This window comes from Geotrypetes seraphini, chromosome 1 (assembly GCF_902459505.1).
Source record: "Geotrypetes seraphini chromosome 1, aGeoSer1.1, whole genome shotgun sequence".
Lineage (NCBI taxonomy): Eukaryota > Metazoa > Chordata > Amphibia > Gymnophiona > Dermophiidae > Geotrypetes > Geotrypetes seraphini.
This window is the reverse complement of record NC_047084.1, coordinates 435,712,238-435,732,030: the sequence shown is the minus strand read 5'-3', so window position 1 is coordinate 435,732,030 and position 19,793 is coordinate 435,712,238. Positions and strand designations below refer to the sequence as shown.

Here is a 19,793-nt window from a genome sequence, read left to right as displayed (position 1 = left end):
AACGGACAGGAAGGGGGGGCAGGATACATGAGCCTGGCGGTGGCCTGCAATAAGTTTGGGAGGGGGGCGCTGGCCCAAATATAAACCGGGACTGGGCCAATTTTTTGTTCCAAAAATCTTGGTTTATATTTGAGTACACAGTACTCCCCCGAAATTCGTGGGGGTTCTGTTCCAGGAACCCCTGCAAATTTCTAAAAACCGCAAATACGGTTTTTAGGCAGGGGAGATAAGAGGGTAGCTGGAGAGGCAGGAGAGGGCAGCCGGAGCGCCAGTGAGTGAAGGAAATCACTCGCTGTATGCTCCGACCGCCTCTTTCTGTACTAAAGTCGGGCCTCACCAATCAGGAGCTGCTTTGACATGCAGCTCCTGATTGGTAAGGCCTGACTTTAGTACAGGAAGAGGCGTTCAGAGCATACAGCGAGTGATTTCCTTTACTCGCCGGCACTCCGGCTGCCCTCGCCTGCCCGGTCATTCGTGGTCGGAAAATACCGTGAATGACCGGGACTACGAACTGCCGATCGCAAATTCGCAGAGTAGCACTGTGTACAGTAACCACTAGATGCAATAAGGCCAGGCCACACAACAGCAACAGGGCTTAGACTCTAGAATAAAATAAAAATTGAGGTGCTGAGACGTCCGTGATGGAAAACAGGTTGTTGACTTAGTGCAAAGATTAGACTTAAGAGTCATGTGTGATAGCGCAGCTAGGAGCAGGTGTGCATTCTTGGTAAGACAATCCAAATGTTACTTGAAAAAGTTGCTGGAGTACTATTTCATGCATAGGATTTCTTTGGCGACACCACCTGCACTTGAGGAATTTATAGCCTTGGCTTATCCATAGAGAAAATAAATTTCCCTTGCTTTTAAAATTATCTGTTAAGATTGCAGAACATGGGGTAGAGGGGGAGAAAAGGGTGTATGAGTGTAATTGAAGTAGGTTATAAAACACCAGATTAGGGTAGAAGGTAAGTCAGATAAGAACACACTGGGAGGGAGAGGGTGTTCCTTTTAATTGTGGACCATTTTGTTTGTAATTGCTCTGTGCACTTGTTCAGTTCCTTGTTGAGGTCCAGTTTACTATTTGTTCTTGTCCCTAACTGTTGAATAAAAAAAAATAATAATAATAATTGCAGGATAATCTTCTAGTCCAGGTTTTAGTACTCCTCCAGCACTTTCAAGCTGTTGGTTATTTTTTTTTTCTTTCAAATTGTGTCTACATAACATGATCCTACTGTTTCCCATGAAAGATTATTAGCAGAGAACAGAACTGTCTTGATGACTGTGTGCTCACTCTTTCCTCTTTCCAGGAAGTGTTTCCAGCCCGTTCTATTCTACCCAGGACTCATGTGAAGAGCAGGTGTTTTCTAGTGACATTTCTAACGCAAAAGTAAGCGAAAGGGGCCAGAAAAGACAAAAGGTGTTCTCAGAACGAAGCTGCAGTTTTAGTGCAGAGAGCCGGGCAGGCATGTTGTTGAAGAAAGGTAGTTTGGATCTGGCTTCCAGTGAAGTTGCCATGATGATGGGAGCTGATGCCAAGATCCTCACAGCAGCACTCTCTACTGCCAGGTTACCACCACCACCGCCACTTCCTCAGATCAACAAGCACCTCAGTTTAGGTGGAACAGGAGAAGAATGGGTCCCTTGGGCTAGCAGTGGTAGGACTTGCTCCAGTGATGGAGCCTGTGAACTGGATCACAGACCACCTCCAGTGCCAGAGGAATTGCCTGAGCAGATCATTGCAGTATCAGGGGAGGAAGAAAGCACAGCCAGAAATACTAAAGCAGAGACTACATCCACCCAGCTAGATAGTGGTCCATCTCATAACAACACCCCAGAGGAAATGGAAGAGCAGATGAGTAAGAGGAGCAGCTTATACAGCACAGCTAAAGTGGTTGAGAGGGAAGATGTAGAAACTGGTTTGGATCCTCTGTCACTCTTGGCTTCTGAGAACATGCAGCCTGAACCTTCCATGCCTGAAGAGAAGGTGTCCCCGGTCGTGGCTCGGAATCTTGCTGATGAAATCGAGAGCTACATGAACCTGAAAAGTCCCCTGGGGAGCAAGTCTTCCAGTATGGAACTGCAAAAGCAGGAGGCAGAGGAGGTACCAGAGCCAACGTGTGAGAGGAGAACAAGTCTGCCAGCTGATCCAGTCCAGTCAGTAACAAGACAAACTGAGGACCAAAAGACCCCATCTGTTTCCAGGTCCAAGACCTTTGTTGGGCACCCAAAACAGCCACGCTTCCTGCAGACCCATAAGGATCGCTCCTCATCTCTCACTGCACTGGTCCGCTCCTCACCCCATGGTTCCTTGGGGTCAGTGGTGACAACCTTCTCTGGGATTAAACTGGACAATTTATTATCTGGCCCTAAAATAGATGTCCTGAAATCTGGCATGAAGCAGGCAGCCAACGTTGCAAGCAAGATGTGGGGTGCTGTTTCATCTGCATACAACTATTCAGATGATGAGGCAAGTATGAGTGTGTGCTTTAACTAAAGTGCCAATGTTTTTACTGATAGCAGAATTTAGAAGGAGTTTTCTTGTGAGAGTGGGTTGGGAGCACTGGGCAAAGATGGATGTCATTTCTTCTGTTCCCACTGGTCATAGAGGTAATATTCTCTCGGAATCTCCCAATGGCACACAGTTTGTGATACACTGCCTTAGTGCTTCTTCCCTCCAACCCGATCCTCTCTTCTCAGAACCCCTTTCTCAGGCTATCTGCCCTATTAGCTTCTTGCTCTTTGAATTCCAAGCAATTCCTCTCCGTGCCCTCATCTGTTTGTTTTTTTTCAGCCCATCCTAGAGAATGACACGGGGAAAAAATTTTCCTCGTCACCGCCCCATCCCTGTGACCGCCCCGACCCCGCAACCACTGTCCCTGCCCTGTTCCTGCGACTACTATCCCTGCAGCATCCATACAAGCTTCAGTACTGCAATATTTAGCTTATTCCTTCCTTATAAATCAAGGTTCTCGCTGCTGAACTAGAGAAAGAGATGTTCAGCTTGCAGGGTTTTGTTTATAAATTTTTACCAACACAACTAATAAGTTAAGTTTAAGTTTATTAGGATTTTATATACCGCCTATCAAGGCTTTCTAAGCGGTTTTACAATCAGGTACTCAAGCATTTTCCCTATCTGTCCCGGTGGGCTCACAATCTATCTAACGTACCTGGGGCTATGGAGGATTAAGTGACTTGCCCAGGGTCACAAGGAGCAGCGCGGGGTTTGAACCCACAACCCCAGGGTGCTGAGGCTGTAGCTTCAACCACTGTGCCACACACTCCTCAAGCAAAAACAAAATAAATAAATAAATAGAAATTTTTTTTCTACCTTTGTTGTCTGGTTTCTGCTTTCCTTATCTTCTCATTCAATTCCTTCCATGCACTGTCTGTCTTCTCTCTGCATCTTCCATTTGTTCTGTTACTGTACCTCTCCCTTCACCCTCCCCCAATTGGTCTGGCACCCATCTTCTTCTCTCAACTCCCTCCATAGTCTGCCATCTCTGTCTTCTTCCAGCGTCTTCTTCCCACTCTCTGTTCCCCATTTCCCTTCAGTGTCTTCACCCAATTTCTCTTCCCCATTTCCCTTCAGCGTCTTCTCCCTACTCTCTGTTCCCATTTCCCTTCAGCCCATTCTCTGTTCCCCATTTCCCTTCAGCGTCCTCTGCCCACTCTGTCTTCCCCATTTCCCTTCGGCGTCTGGTCTTCTCCCCACCCCCTCTTCTGTGTCTGTTCCTTTCTTTTCCACCACTACCCTTCCTCTCGCCACCTCACCGCCCTTCAGCACCCCTCGCGTGGCCCGAGAATCTCCCTCAATCCCCCTTATCCTTCGCGGTGCGTTTTAAGTTACTTTCCAGAGTAACTTGCTCAAGCCAGCTGAGCCTGCCTGCAGTCGCAAGCTTCTCCTTTGACACAAACAAAAGTTGCGTCAGAGGAGAAGCTTCCGCCCACAAACACAAGTGACTGCAGGCAGGCTTGGCCAGCTTGAGCAAGTTACTTTGGAAACTAACACGCCACGAAGATAAGGGGGAGGGATGGAGATAGATTCATCCGGTAGGTAGGAAGGAGGAGGCCGCGCGCGTTCCCTCCCTTAACTGCGGGGACAAGGTCATTCACCGATCCCTGAGGTGGTGGATGGCCTTGTCCCTGTACCCGCAGTGAGCACTTCCCCCCCCTCCACCGTTTCAGCGGGTTACCCGTGGCTAGCCACAGGTTACAGCCACCGTGTCATTCTCTACAGCCACCGTGTCATCCCTCACCTACTTATCTTTGTATCACTGCCCATGCACCCCCTACCTCTTTCCTCAGCTTCTCTTCTCCTCAATGCCTGTGTCTACTCTTTAATTTCTCATTCCTTTCCCAGAGTCTCCCTCAGCACTTCTCTCCCTCTCTATGGTAGACCAAAGGCAGAAAGCCTCTCTTATCTACACTGCAGCTATTCTATGTTCTCTGCTGTTAGTCTATTGCTCAGACATTCCTTAGCCAATAAGTTGCAGAGGAGGCAGGACCAATAGCTTATGAAATATCAACCTTCAGTACTGCTTTCCCCTGCAGCCTATTGGCTGGCTAAGGAATGTCTAACCAATGGTGTATCCTAAGCTACTGGTGCTGCTTTCTTTGCAGCTTATTGGCTATCTAAAGAACATCTGACCAGTGGGCTACAAGGGAAACGGGAGCAGTAGCTATGGAGACACTGCCTTTCTTCCTGCTTTCCCCTGCAGCTCTAAATAGGGAAGATTTTTAGCTGTGATGTCTGGGCAGTTCTGGAAAGAATACTGGTAGTGCTCTAGTACCCACATAGCTAATACCTATGTCTCAGGCTATTCTTGATCCACTGCAATCTGGTTTTTGCCGTCATTCAACAAAAAGCCCTTGCCAAAGTTTCCAGTGACTTGTTCTGGCAAGATCCAAGAGCCTCTACTCAGGCCTCCTCCTTCTTGATCTATCTGTTGCTTTTGACGTCATTGACGTAACCTACTCCTTAATATGCTGTCCTTACTTAGATTTCAGGTCTCTGTTCCAGCTTTGTATTCTGGTGGATCCTTCTCTCTTATCCAACTATTACTCTAGAACAGGGCTGCCCAAGTCCGGTCCTCGAGATCTTCTGGCAGGCCAGGTTTTCAGGATATCCACAATGAATATGCATGAGAGAGAGATTTGCAGTGCAGGCAAATCTTTCTCATGCATATTCATTGTGTATATCCTGAAAACCTGGCCTGCCAGTAGATCTTGAGGACCAGACTTGGGCAGCCCTGCTTCTATCTCTATATTCTGTATCGCTTTATAGACCGGTATAGTTCCTTACGGACGGGTTATATGCCTCACTACTACCAGCAGGTGGAGACTGAGAACAAACTTGTATATCAGTATAGCATCCCCTGTACTAATCCAGTCTTCCTCAGTCTCTGGTAGCAGAGTGGTAGGCTAATTTCGGCTCCCTTCTTAACCCTGTTGGATTTATGTGTTTGAACTCCTGGTTTCCCTTTTGTGCCAGATAGAGCTTGGGCGGGTCCTGTTTGGGGATCCGTCTGACCTCGGGGGTGTTAAACCCAGCGGGTCTCGTGCTGGTTCCCTCCCCCCAACTCCCCATATTTTTGTTGGAGCCTCAACCGGTGGCCTGGCCCCCTGGTTGGTCAGCCCTCCAGCTTGAGAGCTGTGGAGTCTGTTCTGTAAGTTTTAAAAAAAAATCCTGAGGTGTGCTGGTCTAAAGGGCTAAATTCCCTTTATAACTGCCTTTTTCTGTGTTTTTCACAACTAACCGGCACTTTTTCTTACAACTAGGGTGGTTTTCAGCACAATGAGCACTTTTAAAGGGAAAAAGTGCTCATTGTGCTCCAGACTCGCGACCGGCCTGTGCAAGCATTGTGCAGGCCAGAGTGGTGGGGAAGTCTCGTCGGCAGCAGATGCCGGCGGCCAGGGCACCCCACCGAAGGTACTTCACAAGTTGAATTTGGATCGCAGGGAAGCCCAGGCTTCCCCTGATGCCCATGCAGAGGGTTCCCTAGCCACTGATGGTGAGGACGAAAAGGATTCCCTTTTCGCTTCAGTCCTCGGAATCAGTGTCAGGAAAATCCCAGGCTTTTCAGATGCGGCAGGCCTCAGGAGCTCCGATTTGGGCGTAAACCTCCTCCATCCCAGTGACCTCAGGTGACCTTCCTCCTGTTCTGGAACGCCAGGGGCAAGGTATGGCAGGGTCCCCTTGGGGCCGCCGGAGGTTTTTCCTACTGACCTTTTAATAGCTCTTTGTAAAGCTTATGTGCTAGCGGCAGAAGGTTCCGTTTCAACTCCGGGTGTCTCGGGGGAGGGGGGGGGGGAGGGCTGGGTTCCTTCGACAACTTCCACGGCGCGGCCCCACACAGCGATGGTTTTGCCCACCCTCCACTCCTCTCGAGTCCCAACGCCCTAGGGTCTCTTGGGATGAGGATTTTTTCCCAGAGGAGCAGGATGTGATTGAGGAGGACCTGGACCTTTGGGGAGAATTCCAGGATCCTCTTCGGGGGTCGGATTCCGCCAGCGAGGAGTTCGAGCACTCTCCTGCTGGCGAAGATACGTCTGTGGCGCGCATTTTTCAGCGGGAAGAGCTGCATGAGCTAATTCTTCAGGTTTCTTCAGTTTTGCACTTTGAGGTCACAGTGTCATAACCCCCGCGTACGGTGGACCCTTTGCTTAAGGGGATCTGCTCTGCTTCCTGCTCTTTTCCTATGCATCAGGATATTCAGGACATTATGCTCACACAGTGGCAGGTGCCGGAAGCTCCCTTTCATTTTGCGCGCTCCATGCCCCGCCTGTATCCCATTCCTGGAGGGGATAAGGACACTGAAGTCGCCTGTGTTGGATGCGGTGGTCTCAGCCATCTCTAAGTGGCATACAGTGCCTGTTGAGGGCAGTGCGGCCTTGAAGAACCCGGAGGAGCATAAGTTGGAGTCTTCCTTAAACAGAGTTTTGATGTGACAGCTCTGGTGGTCCAAGCGGCGATGTGTGGCAAGCTGGTGGCTCGGGTGTGTTTTTGCTGGGCCGAGCATGTCCTTGACTAAAATTTAGGATTGGGAATTGCACAAGCGCGAGGTGGTAAAGATTGAATAGGGCAGAGTACAGTACTGGGGTTTAAGAAAGGATTGGACAATTTCCTGCTGGAAAAGGGGATATAAGGGTATAAATAGAGGATTACTGCACAAAACCTTGGCCTGATGGGCCACCGCGTGAGCGGACTGCTGGGCATGATGGACCTCAGGTCTGACCCAGCAGAGGCATTGCTTATGTTCTTATGGGTGCTTCTTACCTTTCAGATGCCATGTATGACCTCTTGCGAGCTTCTGCCAAGTTGTTGGCTTTTGCAGTGGCAGCTCGCCATACTTTGTGGCTTCGCGCTTGGTTGGCAGACTCGGCGTCCAAAGCTAAGTTGACAAAGTTTCCTTTTAAGGGATCTTTCTTGTTTAGTGAAGACCTGAACAAGTTGGTTCAGACTCTAACTGATTCTAAAGTGCCTTGTTTGGCTGAGGATATGCCTAGGCTGCTGGCTTGAGGTGGGGCTGCTCGTGGGCGTGATTTCCGCACTGGTCAAGGGGCTGCCTCTTTTCAGTCCCCTGGGCTCTCTAGAGGCAGGTTCTTCCAGTGCATGCAGTCCTTTCGTGGGGCATGCCGGGGAGCGGGTAGCACCCCCTGCTGGGTCCTCTGCCGCCCATCCTCCCCAATGACTCCTTGCTGGCGCCCGTCGGTGGGTGCCCGGCTGCTGGATTTTTATCCAAAGTGAGCATACATCACGTCCATTCAGTGGGTTCTAGAGGTGATTCAGGACGGTTATGCTCTGGAGTTTGCCCGTTCCTTGCCAGATCGTTTTCTTGCTTCTCCCTCGCAGGTGGCGTGGAAGCAGCAGGCCTTTCGCCAGACTCTTCAAAGATTGTTGAATCTACATGTGGTGGTTCCAGTTCCACCTTGGGAGTGAGGAACAGGTTGGTACTCGATTTACTTTGTAGTGCCAAAGAAAGAAGGGACCTTTCGGCCCATTCTGGATTTGAAGGGGGTCAACAGGGCTCTTCATGTGCCTTCCTTCCACATGGAAACTCTGCGGTCTGTGATTCTGGCGGTTCAGCCTGGGGAGTTTGACCTCTAGATCTGACCGAGGCCTACTTGCACATTCCTATTCGGGCCTCCCATCATCGCTTCCTGAGCTTTGCGATATGGGGGCAACATTATCAGTTCTGTGCACTTCCCTTTGGTCTGGCCACAACTTCACGGACGTTCACCAAGGTGATGGTGGTTGTTGTGGCGGCGTTACACAAAGAGGTAATTCTAGTTCATCCCTACTTGGACAACTGGTTGATTCGAACGAAGTCATTACAGGAGAGCACTCGAGTATCTAGGCGTGCTGTTCAACACCTCCTTGGGGAAGTTCTTCCTTCCGGAGGCCCGGGTAAGATTGCAATCTCAGATTCGCCTGCTTATAGCGTCCCGGTGTCCTCGGGCACAGGATTTCCTCCAAGTATTGGGGTCGATGGCGGCTTCCCTTGATGTAGTGAGGTGGTCGCTGGCCCACATGCATCCTCTTCAGTATGCTGTTCTTCGGAGGTGGTCGCCTCAGAGGCACAATCTGATTCACCCTGTTCTGTTTCCGGGCTTAGCTCGCGGCAGTCTTCATTGGTGGCTCCAGACCCCCCCCCCCATCTTGTACAAGGGGCGAATCTGGATCAGTTGCAGTGGACGGTGCTGCTCACGGATGCCTCTCTTCTCGGTTGGGGAGCTCAGTCTCTAGGTCACTCAGCTCAGAGCACCTGGTCCACGGAAGAGACTTCTTGGTCGATCAATGTTTTGGAGACCAGAGCCATCCATCTGGTGTTGCTAGCCTTCCAGTCCTTTGTTATGGGCAAATCAGGGTTCTGTCGGACAATGCCACGGCGGTGGCCTATGTCAATCATGGGGGCACCAGGAGCACTTTGGGGGCACAGGAGGCAACTCTACTCACGGTCTGGACGAAGTCGCACCTTCAAGACATATCAGCTTCCCACATAGCTGGAATGGAGAATGTTCAGTTGATAGTGCAGTCTTGGAGTCAGCCCCTCATGGACCTGATGGCCACAAGTGTCAACGCTAACACACTCCGCTTCATCAGTCATCGTAGAGATGGTCAGGCCAAGGGCTTGGATGCTCTGGTTCCACCATGGCCAACAGAGGGGGCTATTGTATGTGTTCTTCTCCGCATAATTCGCCATCCGTGCCTGGTGTCTCCGGATTGGCCTAGATGACCGTGGTACGCAGATCTGGTGAGTCATCAGGTGGCGGATCCTCTTCCTCTGCCTCTCTTCGACAACCTTCTAACTCAGGGTCCCATTCCAATGTTCGATCTGGGTCCCTTTTGTCTTACGGCTTGGCTCTTGAAAGGGGTCGCCTAGGTAAGAAGGGGTATTCAGATAAAGTGATCTCAACTCTCTTGGGGTCCCAAAGGCTTTCCACCTCTCGGGCTTATGTGAGTGTTTGGCGTCTATTTGAGGAGTGGTATGATGTGTGTGGAGTTGTCTCTTTTTGCGCTTTCCTGCCTAACATCTTAAAGTTCTTGGATAGGAGACTGGATTGGTCTCTCCGGGTTCAGCTTGCGGCCTTGTCAGCCTTTCGGGGGTTAGTGAAAGGTCAGCGTTTCACTGCCATTCCTGACGTGATTCGCTTCTTGCGGGTGGCCAAGTTGCTCAAGTCTCCCGTATGATCCTCTGTTCCATCTTGGGTTCTGAATCTGGTTCTGTCAGTTCTTGTGCGCCCTCCTTTTGAACGATTGGGTGACTGCTCTTTGAAGGACTGTATTCTTCCTGGTATCTGTTATTTCATTTAGATGTGTTTCTGAGCCGAAGGAAGCGAGTTGTCTTGAGGTCTTTTCCTTCCTTTCTACCAAAGGTAGTTTCTCCTTTTCATGTCAATCAGGCAGTGATCCTCCTGGTGTTGAGTAGCCAGGAGGCTCTTCCAAGCAGAGATAGCTGCGCAAGTTGGATGTCAGTTGTGTCCTTCACTCTTAAGTGCAGAGGACCCTGGAGATCAGGAAATCAGATCATCTCTTTGTCCTTCTAGCAGGTCTTTGTAAGGGGGATGGCGCTTCCAAGGCTACTATTGCCCACTGGCTCAAAGAGACTATTGCTTCCACTTATCTTCTGAAGAAGAAGTCTGTTCCAGAATTTCTTCAGGCTCATTCCACTAGGGGTCAGGCAGCTTCTTGGGCTGAATCTTTTCTGGTGCCTCCAGTGGATATTTGTAAGGCTGCAGTTTGATCTTCTCTGCATTCCTTTGTCAGACACTACCATGCGGATGTTCAAGCGTGTCGGGGCGCGGTATTCGGTGAACGTGTTCTGGTGTCGGCCCTTCGGGGGTCCCACCCTTAATGGATACTGCTTTAGTACATCCCATTCGGATGGACTATACCAGTCTACCAAGCGATACAGAAGGAGAAATTAGGTTCTTACCTGTTAATTTTCTTTCTGCTAGCTTGTAGACTGGTATACAGTCTACTCTGTAGACTCTGTCTGTCTTTGTGCAGTGATTGCAGGTTTTTGTTTCGCTCGCATGCAGATTTTGGTTTTTCTGCATGTTCTAAAATTATTCTAGGGCTGGGGAGAAGTAAGAACTGCGGCTATGGCTTAGCTGATGAGCTGTGGGGATGTTTTCTATACCAGGATTAAGTTCTACACATGTTCCAATAGTAGTTTATAAGTATTTGTTGTTTTTTCCACTCCTGTTCGGAGTGTGCTATACTGTTTTCAGTTGAAGTCTTTCCTAGGTTCTGCTTGGCTATTCGGCAGACTGAGTTGCTGGGCAGATTCTAGCCTGATATACAAGTTTGTGCTCAGTCTCCACCTGCTGGTAGCAGTGAGGCATATAACCCATTCGTAAGGACTATACCAGTTTACAAGCTAACAGAAAGAAAATTAGCAGGTAAGAACCTAATTTCTCCTTCTTTTGTAAGGTTTATTTTATAGGGAAATGTCCTAGCTCTATTTTGCATCCATTGTTGGTGGAGAGCCAGAAAGTTCTTTGGATGCATTTGTCCAATGCCATATAAGTGTTGGGGGACTGTGGCTCAATGGAGGGCTGAAGAGTGTAGTTTCCCTTAGCCCTCAATTGGCCTGCAGTCACTGAAGATTGCACTGCTACACTCATTGAAGTTTTGGGAGTGGGATAAAGGTAGAGTATGGGGAAATCAGATTGCTAGCTTTTGTCTTTCAAAAAGTTGGAAACTAGTGCCCAACCATCCAACTTGTTAGCCCAACCAAATATTGCCTTCTGGCTATGCCACTGACTAAATGTAGCACTTTAGCATGTAAATGACAGTATTCTATAACCAATCCACTCCTCATTCATATTGTGGTATATCATGCATCAAAAACTTATGTTTTATGTGTATTCTATTACCTACACATGTAAATATTTGACATGCCTATGCCTGACCTTATTTACATCCTCTTGCATTTATGTAGTATACAACTAGAATACTGCTGAGCACATGCCTAGCACTTGTGTGTGATTGTTACATTCATACTTGTAAGTGCTAATATTAGTAATCTCAAAACTAGATTACTGCAATTCATTGCTTAAAGGGATAACTGAAATAAAGCACCTTCAAATAATTCAAAACTCAGCAATAAAACTCATCTCAAATGCGAAGAAATTTGACCATGTACCACTGCTCTTGAAAAAAGCTCACTGGCTCCCAGTTTTCATAGGATCGCTTATAAGATAATACTGTTAATATTTAAAATGATGAATTCAAAAACACCTGAATTTATACATAATCTGTAATTCCATCTGCACCGTTGCACGCACTTAGATCTGTCCTTCAACAATTAAGCGTTCCCGCTTTAAAAATAATTGGTATAAGACGCTTAGAAATCATTTTCGTCACAGCTTCTCAGCTGTGGAATGCCCTACCCCTAGAATTAAGGGAGGAAAAATTACTTGACCGCTTTAAAGGGAAGCTGAAAAGCCACTTGTTTAAAGATGCCTTCTCATTTAGTGCAATTGGTTTTAGAACTGCCGGGGGCCTTCCTAAGGGGGGACCCCTCTGGTGTCGTAAAGTGTGTCTTCTTGCTCGCAAATGCATTCTGCAATGCTGAACTGCTTCTTAGCCTCCCTCTTTCTGGACCTGGAGATCTTTGGTGCATACTTTGGCCTCCTGGGAGGCTCAAGAGGTGGTTGGCCACCCTCGTCACAGACGTAGTTTTCTGCTGGTCTGTGGAGTCTATTTGGCTTCCCTATCTCCTAGAGGACATAGTCTCCTTTTGAACCCTCTTGCCTAGCTTTGTTGCTATGCACCGCGCTAGCTGCCGGGATCGCTCATTGCAGGCACCCTTTACTTTTTTTCTTTCTCTCTTTTCTCTTTTATTTTGGGGACTTCTTACAGCAGCTACCAAGGGCCACAAGAGTACGGGCCTTTGGGATCTTAGCGACCTATTGGTCATCATCTATGTGTTTGTCTGGGGGGGAAGAGGGGCTTGCGTTTGGGGTCTTTGCTGGTTGGGGAGGTGGGGGGGGGGATTGCTTCTTTTGTTTTATCTTCTAACCGCAAATGTATTGTTGGATGCTGGTTCTTTTGATTTGTTCTATTCCTTGGTGTCTGTTTGGCATTCGCAGTAAAAAAGATTTGAACATAAATATGCCTTCTCATTATAGATTTAAAGATGCCTTCTCATTATAGCTCTAATTTTACTAAACACCGATTTCTAATTAAAACTCTCTTTAATTTTTTCCTTTATGATATGTTCTTACCTTAATTGTTTAGCTATCCTTCTTCCCTCCATGTTCCAGTATGTCTAGTTAAGTTTGGCATTATGTCTGTGTACTTTTAATATTGTAGAATTTTTAGTTTTGTATTTCGCCTAGAAATTTTTTAATAGGCGACTATATCAAATTTTAATAAAACTTGAAACTTATGTGGCTCTCTGAATGGTCTGTTGCTGTAGTGCACCAGATAGGACAGACAAGTATTGGACCTTAAGTAAGAAGTACTGTACAGTAAATGAGCCATCGTCAGCTGCTTTCCTGGTGGCTTCACTGGTTATGAAAGATGTAGTAAACGCTGAGTTCATTTGGATATGATAGGTTTTTTGATTGAAATGATATCTAATTTCAAACCAAATGGCATGCTGTTCCCTTCCCATACCTCTTCCCATTTTTAAAGAGAGCCATGTCTGCATTGTACAGCAGTGTGTCAAAACTGTGTGACATGGCAGAGTAGTCTGCCACAAAAGATTCCAGAATTTTAATTTATTTTTAAAAATTCCCTTCATAAGTACCGTATTTCCCCATGTATAGGCCGCAGGAAATGCCTATTCTTGTTTTAAAAATCCTAGATAAGCCGCCCCTTTAGTAGATCAGCTGCGGCGCTAGTGGAGTCCCCCGTACCTTTTAAAATATTGTAGCTCCCTCGCTGGACGGCTGCCTCCTCCAATGTCGTGGCCAGCGGTGCATGGCAGGAGCTGTCTTTTTGACATACAGCCTGGCCCCACGCTGCTTACTCAATGCCTGCCATCAGTTCTTGCGAAACTTGCAGGATTCGTGAGAACTGATTGCAGGCATTGAGGAAGCAGCGCGGGGCAAGACTGGATGCCAAAAAAATCGCTTCTGCCCTGAACCACTGGCTGTGATATTGGAGGAAGCAGCCGGCAGCCATCCAGTGAGGGAGCTACGGTATTTTAAAAGGTACGGGGGACTCCACTAGCGCCGTGGCTGATCTACTAATGGGGCGGCTTATCTACAATGTCTTTAGATAAGCTGCACCATATAAGAAAGCTGCACCCTTTGCATCAGTTTGTAAAACCCATGTATAAGCCATGGCCTATACATGGGGAAATATGGTATACATTAGAATAGATGACATGTACATTGTGGACGCAAGAGTCTGTCAATTTTATGAGCGTCTGTGTACGTCAAGATACAACCTCCCAGACAAGCATCATTCTTTAACGTGATTGGTCCTTGAAAACTAATGGCAAGTTGTTTTTTTTTAATGCAGTAGTTATCCTAACTTGAGCAACAAAGTAATCACGGCTTTGTTACCATTTGCATGATTTTATCTTTGCAAATTTAGATTTTCAGCTCTGACAGAAATTGAATATATAAAAAAAAAGAGAACGACTGCAGATGGTGGATGATGAAATGCATGTTTGCTTGTTGACTATTGAGCCGCATTTTGAGTTAATTTGCTCTCAAAAACAAGCACATCTGCACTGATGAGCAATTCTATCTACCTTAGTTTCTCTGTTGTTACAATTACCCATATATAGCTTAAAGAACTTTAAATAAATTTAATTTTTTGTTGGTTTTGCAGTTTTATAATTTCAATTATAATGTGCCACGAAAACATTTGCTCTGTTTAGTGTGCCAGAGCTAAAAAAAAATTTGACACACACTGTTGTACAGAGTTTGATGTTAGTTGAGCTGCAGACCATATGGAAAAATAAAAGCTAAATATTGATTCCCTGTATTGACAGGAAGATGCCCAGCGTGGGAATTTTAACTTCCCAGCTGGATTTGAAGACCATGTGTTGGATCATCCGCCTTCAAAGCAGAGCATTCAAGGATCTCCCACCAGCGAGTTCAGGCAGAGTAACACCAGCCTGGGAAGTAGCAGCAGCAGTGGTGAGACTGGGAAGCCGGCGTACCCAGCAGGCATGCACCACTTCTGCTCCTTACCTGTCTTCTAGTATAAAGATGCAAGGATTCAGCTCTTTTCTCTTCTCTTTCTTGTACGTCTTGGTAAATCCACATCCACAGTAACTGCTTTTGCCACTCATTAATGCTGCATGTGAGCCCTTATATTTTTGAGGTGTGGTGGGGCACCAGCAGGTAAAGTGAACCTTTTCCGAGTGTTCTTTTCAAGTATGCAGCAGGAAGGACTGTAGCACCATGCCTAATGCAAAGAGCTAGAGAATGCTGTTGAAAGGTAGCATATCCATAAGGTGAGCCAGGCCGCCATTATTGCACTCCAAATGCACAATCAAGATATTTGGAATACAGCAAAGCTGCTTTTCTCTATCTTTTGGATTTTGGTGTATGAGTGTGTTTTTTTATGGACTCTAGGCATTCTTTTAAAATTCTTTAATCAGGTTCCAGACCTTTTTAGGCGCTCTCCTATTCTTTATCAGGGGCTTTCCTGCTGCTGAAGGGAGCGCTATTTGGAGAGCACTTATAAAATAATGAACAAAACTTCTGTTTTGTAAATTATTTTCTAATTTATTCATATTTGGTTATGCCACCTCTCACCACCATTTTGTTTCCCATCATTGAAATTGCTTTAGAATCATCAGTCATTCCCAGTTGCACTGTGGCTCTTCTAAAAAAGGGTGGGAGTAAGGTCAAGTCCCAGCAGTGAATTTGAGTGTACTAGTGGATTTCCCATTCTGGTGGAAGAAATGTGTTGACTGTCACATTTCCAAGTGTTGCCGTGATCCCAACTTGAAGGGGTCCCTCCCAGCTGTTGAATGTAATTATTGAGGTCAGGCTGCTGTTTCGGAGCCGCAGAGCATCTTCACAAATGATAGCTATTTAGGGTTGTAATAGTTTGTGGCAGAAGTAAGGTCTCCTACCAGACTCTACAAAACTAGATATTTTTAAAATAATACAAAATATATAAATAAAAATTTTTATATTTATAAACTGAAAGAGCTTATATCTTAATCTAAATATGGTAAAGATGGAATAGCAGGTGAAAAAGCATTTATTGGGGTGGGGGGCAGGGGATGTTTTCTTAAATTTAAAAGTAGAGCTGTTGTACTTTTACAGAACTAACCCTTATGAAACAATCTGAGTTGTTTCTTCCGGTGCACATAGTTTCCTATTGACATGGGAGAAGGGGGAAGAAAGTGATGGGATTTGGATGCATGAAATAACCCATAGAGAGATGCTGGCAGAGCTAGGGCTTGCAGCCTCCTTTTCTCCATCACCTGTATTTGATGTTTTGGCAGATTTTAATATGGTTTAAAGGAAGGGTGTGTAATTAAATCAGCTGTGGATTGATTTTTTTTTCTGGACTCATGCAGGATATTTTTTCTGTGCTACAGTTAAATTTATCCATCCTGTTTGTGTTCCGATCAATTTGTTTTAGAATACTCGATTTTTCTATTATATGTCCCTTGCACCTTTATTATTTAAACAGCTAAGTCTAGCTCTGCTTTATGCTTTGATCCTGGTGAGATGTCTGTGTGATCTGATGGTGACTGATTCCAGCCCCTTTTCACTCTGGGAAAATATCTATTTTAGATCTGTCTTAAATTTCTGTGAGCCTGCACATTCTATGACTACTGTTTCTGTGCTCTGGAATATCAAGCTTGTGTTTTTGTGATTTTTAAGCCTGCGCTCTGCTCTTACCAGCTCGTGGTGTGACCTTTTTTCTGCTAGCCTTACTGTCTTTCTAGTCCAGCCATAGTGTCTCCTTATAGGGCTGCTGCTCTTATGCAGGTGAAGTCCAGCTGCCGAGGGTCATAAGAGGACAGGAATCGGAGCAGGGATCCTCTCATCACACCAGCCTGTCCAGCATCTTCCAGAACTGTGCAATGGAGGTAAAAGTAGCAACAAGGTGTTTTTTTTTTCTTCTTAAAATATACACAAAGTATTCTAATTGAAATTTGATTGAAGTCAGTTTGTGGGAACAGGATAAATACAGCATTGAGAAGGACGCAGGTATGTTTGGGTTAATCACATGTGCAAGTTACTGTGTGCTCTTACAGGAGAACAGTTTAATTTCCCTCCTAAAGCTGTTACCTAGAGGCTGGGACTCCTCTAAAAAAATGTGACTGTACCAATGGTCACTAGTGGACTCTACTATTGTATGAAACTGAGCTGGTCCTTGTACCTCATTGCTTGCTTGTGATTTAGTACCAATTTTTCAATAAAGATCAAAGGTCCATAGGTGATACGAAGTAAATCAAAGACAACTTAATCTGTTTAAGTGACACAGAACCAGGTAGTAACCAAAAATTCTGTGTACTTGTGCACCACCAGTTTACATCTTTGAATTGTATAATTAGCTTGACAGAAAAGAGGGATTTATTTGAACATGTACAAGGGCACCAAGAAGCTGTACTACATCCTAAATTAGTTTTACAGTTATCTCTTTCTTTTTTTAAATTAACATTTTATTAAGATCAACAAAATAGCATAATACAAAGCAAAGGGATATAACCACAAACAGCAGAATGCACATAGTGTCTTCCATGTACCCTTTACAAAACTACTACCCGACCCTTGGATATTCTATAGGCCAGATCTCATCATGCTTCCCTGTTTTCCACGGTTTCTTTCAATTGCTTGATGATCATTCCTGTGCCATTCTTAATGGTTTCCCCTGCTTCCTTTTACCACTGACCACTTTTCTAGTGAATTCGCCCTTATCACATGTCCAAAATAGGTCAGTTTCTGTCTGGTAATCTTGCCTTCCAGGGACAGCTCTGGGTTTATATGATCAAGAACATCTTCTTTAGCACTCTCCAGACCAGTAGAGGTTAACTTTACGATTGGGTATATATCTAATCATGACCAGCAGGTGGAGACTGAAAACAAAACTTTGGGACAGTATATCCTAGCCCCTCCTCTCTATTTCCCTCAGTCTTCTTTCAGTCTCCAGCAGGTGTTGAGTGATCTGTACCCATCTCCCTTGGTAGGGCTGTTGGAATTTGTTTAGAGGTTTATTGTCCCTGTTTTTAGCCGGACGGAGCTTGGACGGACTCTGTTTGGGGGTTCGTCCGACCTCGGGGGTGTCAAACCCGGCGGGTCACGAGCGGGGTCCCTCCCCCCACTTCCTCCACCTCCCCATATTTTTTTAGAGGAGCCTCAGCAGTAAGCCTTGCCCCCTAAATCAAGCAAGGCATATTGCTTCGAGAGCCTGTGGAGTCTGTTCTGTAAAAAAAAAAAAAAAAAAAAAAATCCTGAGGTAGTGCTGGTCTGGAGGGTTGTATCCCTTTAAGAAAACTGTATTTTACTGTATTTTTTCAACTAACCGGCACTTTTTTTACAGCTAGGTCGCGTATGGAGCAATGAGCACTTCTAAAGGGAAAAAGTGCTCATTGTGCTCCAGACGCGAGGCACTCGCGGCCGGCCTGTGCAAGCGGTGTTCAGGCCGGTGCGGTGGAGGAGCTCCGTCGGCAGCGGCTGCAGGCGCCCAGAGCTCCCCGCCGATGGTGCCTCGCGAGTCGGCAGGGAACGGTGGAGAAGCCCGGTCTTCTCCGTCCGCCCACGGAGGGATTCCCCGAGCCGCCGACGGTCGGGTTTTAGAGGATTCCCTCTCAGCTGATATTTTGACAGCTGATGCCGGCTTGCCTGTTTTAGCGGCTGAGACTTTTCAGGTCTCTCAGCCGCTGCAGGCTATGGAGGGAGCTGTTTTGGCGGGAAAGACGCCATCTTCTCTGTCTGGCCCCTCCATTTTGTCTTCCACCTCAGGTGACCTTCCCCCTGTTTTGGCTAAGCAGGGGCAGGTTTCTGCTGGGTCCCCTGCTGTGGCAGGGAGTCCCTTGGGACCCTCGGGGGGTTTTTCCCCTGATTTTTTCTTTTCATTATGCAAAGCCTATTTTCAGGCGGCTGGGGGTCCCGGTTGCGCCCAGGGGGTCTCGGGGGGTGGGGTTTCCTCCGCGCTCCCTGCGGCTTTGCCTCTCTCGTCTGACGTGACGTCCCCTCCGCCGCCTCTCTTGTCCAAGCGTCCGCGGGTGTCGTGGGACGAGGATTTGTGGTCGGAGGAACGTGTCGGTCTGGAGGAGGACCTGGACCCTTCTGAGGAATTCCAGGACCCTCTGGAGGGGACGGAAGCTGGCGGCGGGTTGTCGGGTTTCCCGTTCTCCAGTGACGAGGCGTCCGTGGTGCGCCTTTTTCAGAGAGATGAGCTGCCTGACCTTATTCAACAGGTTTCTTCGGCTTTGCGTTTTGAGGACGCGCCGCCGGAGACTCCTCGTGTGGGGGACCCTCTGTTACGAGGGATCCGTTCCGTTTCCCGCTCTTTTCCTATGCATCAGGATATTCGGGATATTATTCTTGAGCAGTGGAAAACGCCGGAGACGCCGTTTCGGCTGGCGCGCAGCATGGCTCGCCTGTATCCCATTCCTGAAGGGGATCGGGCTACGTTAGCTTCGCCAGTCGTGGATGCGGTGGTCTCGGCTATTTCCAAGCGGCATACCGTGCCTGTTGAGGGCGGTTCTGCCTTGCGGGACTCTGAGGAGCGCAAATTGGAGACCATCCTTAAGCAAAATTTCCAAGTCTCTGCCTTTGGGGTCCAGGCGGCTATTTGTGGGGGACTGGTCGCTCGCGCCGTGTTTCGGTGGGCGGAGCGGGTCTTGGATCGAGAGTCTGACGACTGGTCTCTGGTGGATCAGGAGGTAGCGAAGATTGAGATGGCTGCCTCATTCCTCTCGGATGCTCTGTATGACTTGGTGCGGATCTCGGCTAAGTCCATGGCTTTTGGCGTGGCCGCAAGGCGTGTGTTGTGGCTGCGCGCTTGGGCGGCGGATGCTGCGTCCAAAGCTAAGCTTACTAAATTTCCCTTTCGGGGGTCGTTTTTATTTGGAGAGGACTTGGATAAGTTGATTCAGACTCTGTCGGACTCGAAAGTTCCCCGTTTGCCGGAGGACCGTGCCCGCCCGGTGTCTCGGGGTGGTGCGGCCCGGGGGCGTTTGCGGGAATTTCGCAAGTATCGCCCTGGGCGTGGGGCTGCTTCTTTCCAGTCTCCGGGGTTTTCCCGGGGTAGGTTCTTCCAGCGCATGCAGCCCTTTCGGGGGGCCCGTCGGGGGGCAGGGAATCCCTCCGCCGGTTCCCCCGCTTCCCGTCCTGCACAATGACGCCTT

At 47.4% G+C, this 19,793-nt stretch overlaps 1 protein-coding gene across 7 annotated transcripts in view; it reads left to right on the top strand.

Annotated features, from left to right (window-relative positions):
* Positions 1–19,793, top strand: part of DENND4C (DENN domain containing 4C) — a 318,792-nt gene that overhangs the window by 227,013 nt on the left and 71,986 nt on the right. For 6 of the 7 annotated variants that reach the window (XM_033919674.1, XM_033919681.1, XM_033919656.1 and 3 more), the window contains 3 exons: positions 1,308–2,467; positions 14,460–14,637; positions 16,426–16,526. In XM_033919674.1, coding sequence (XP_033775565.1) covers positions 1,308–2,467; positions 14,460–14,637; positions 16,426–16,526 — 1,439 coding nt within the window. The remainder of the gene's footprint in view (positions 1–1,307; positions 2,468–14,459; positions 14,638–16,425; positions 16,527–19,793) is intronic. The other variant, XM_033919664.1, reaches the window with a different exon arrangement.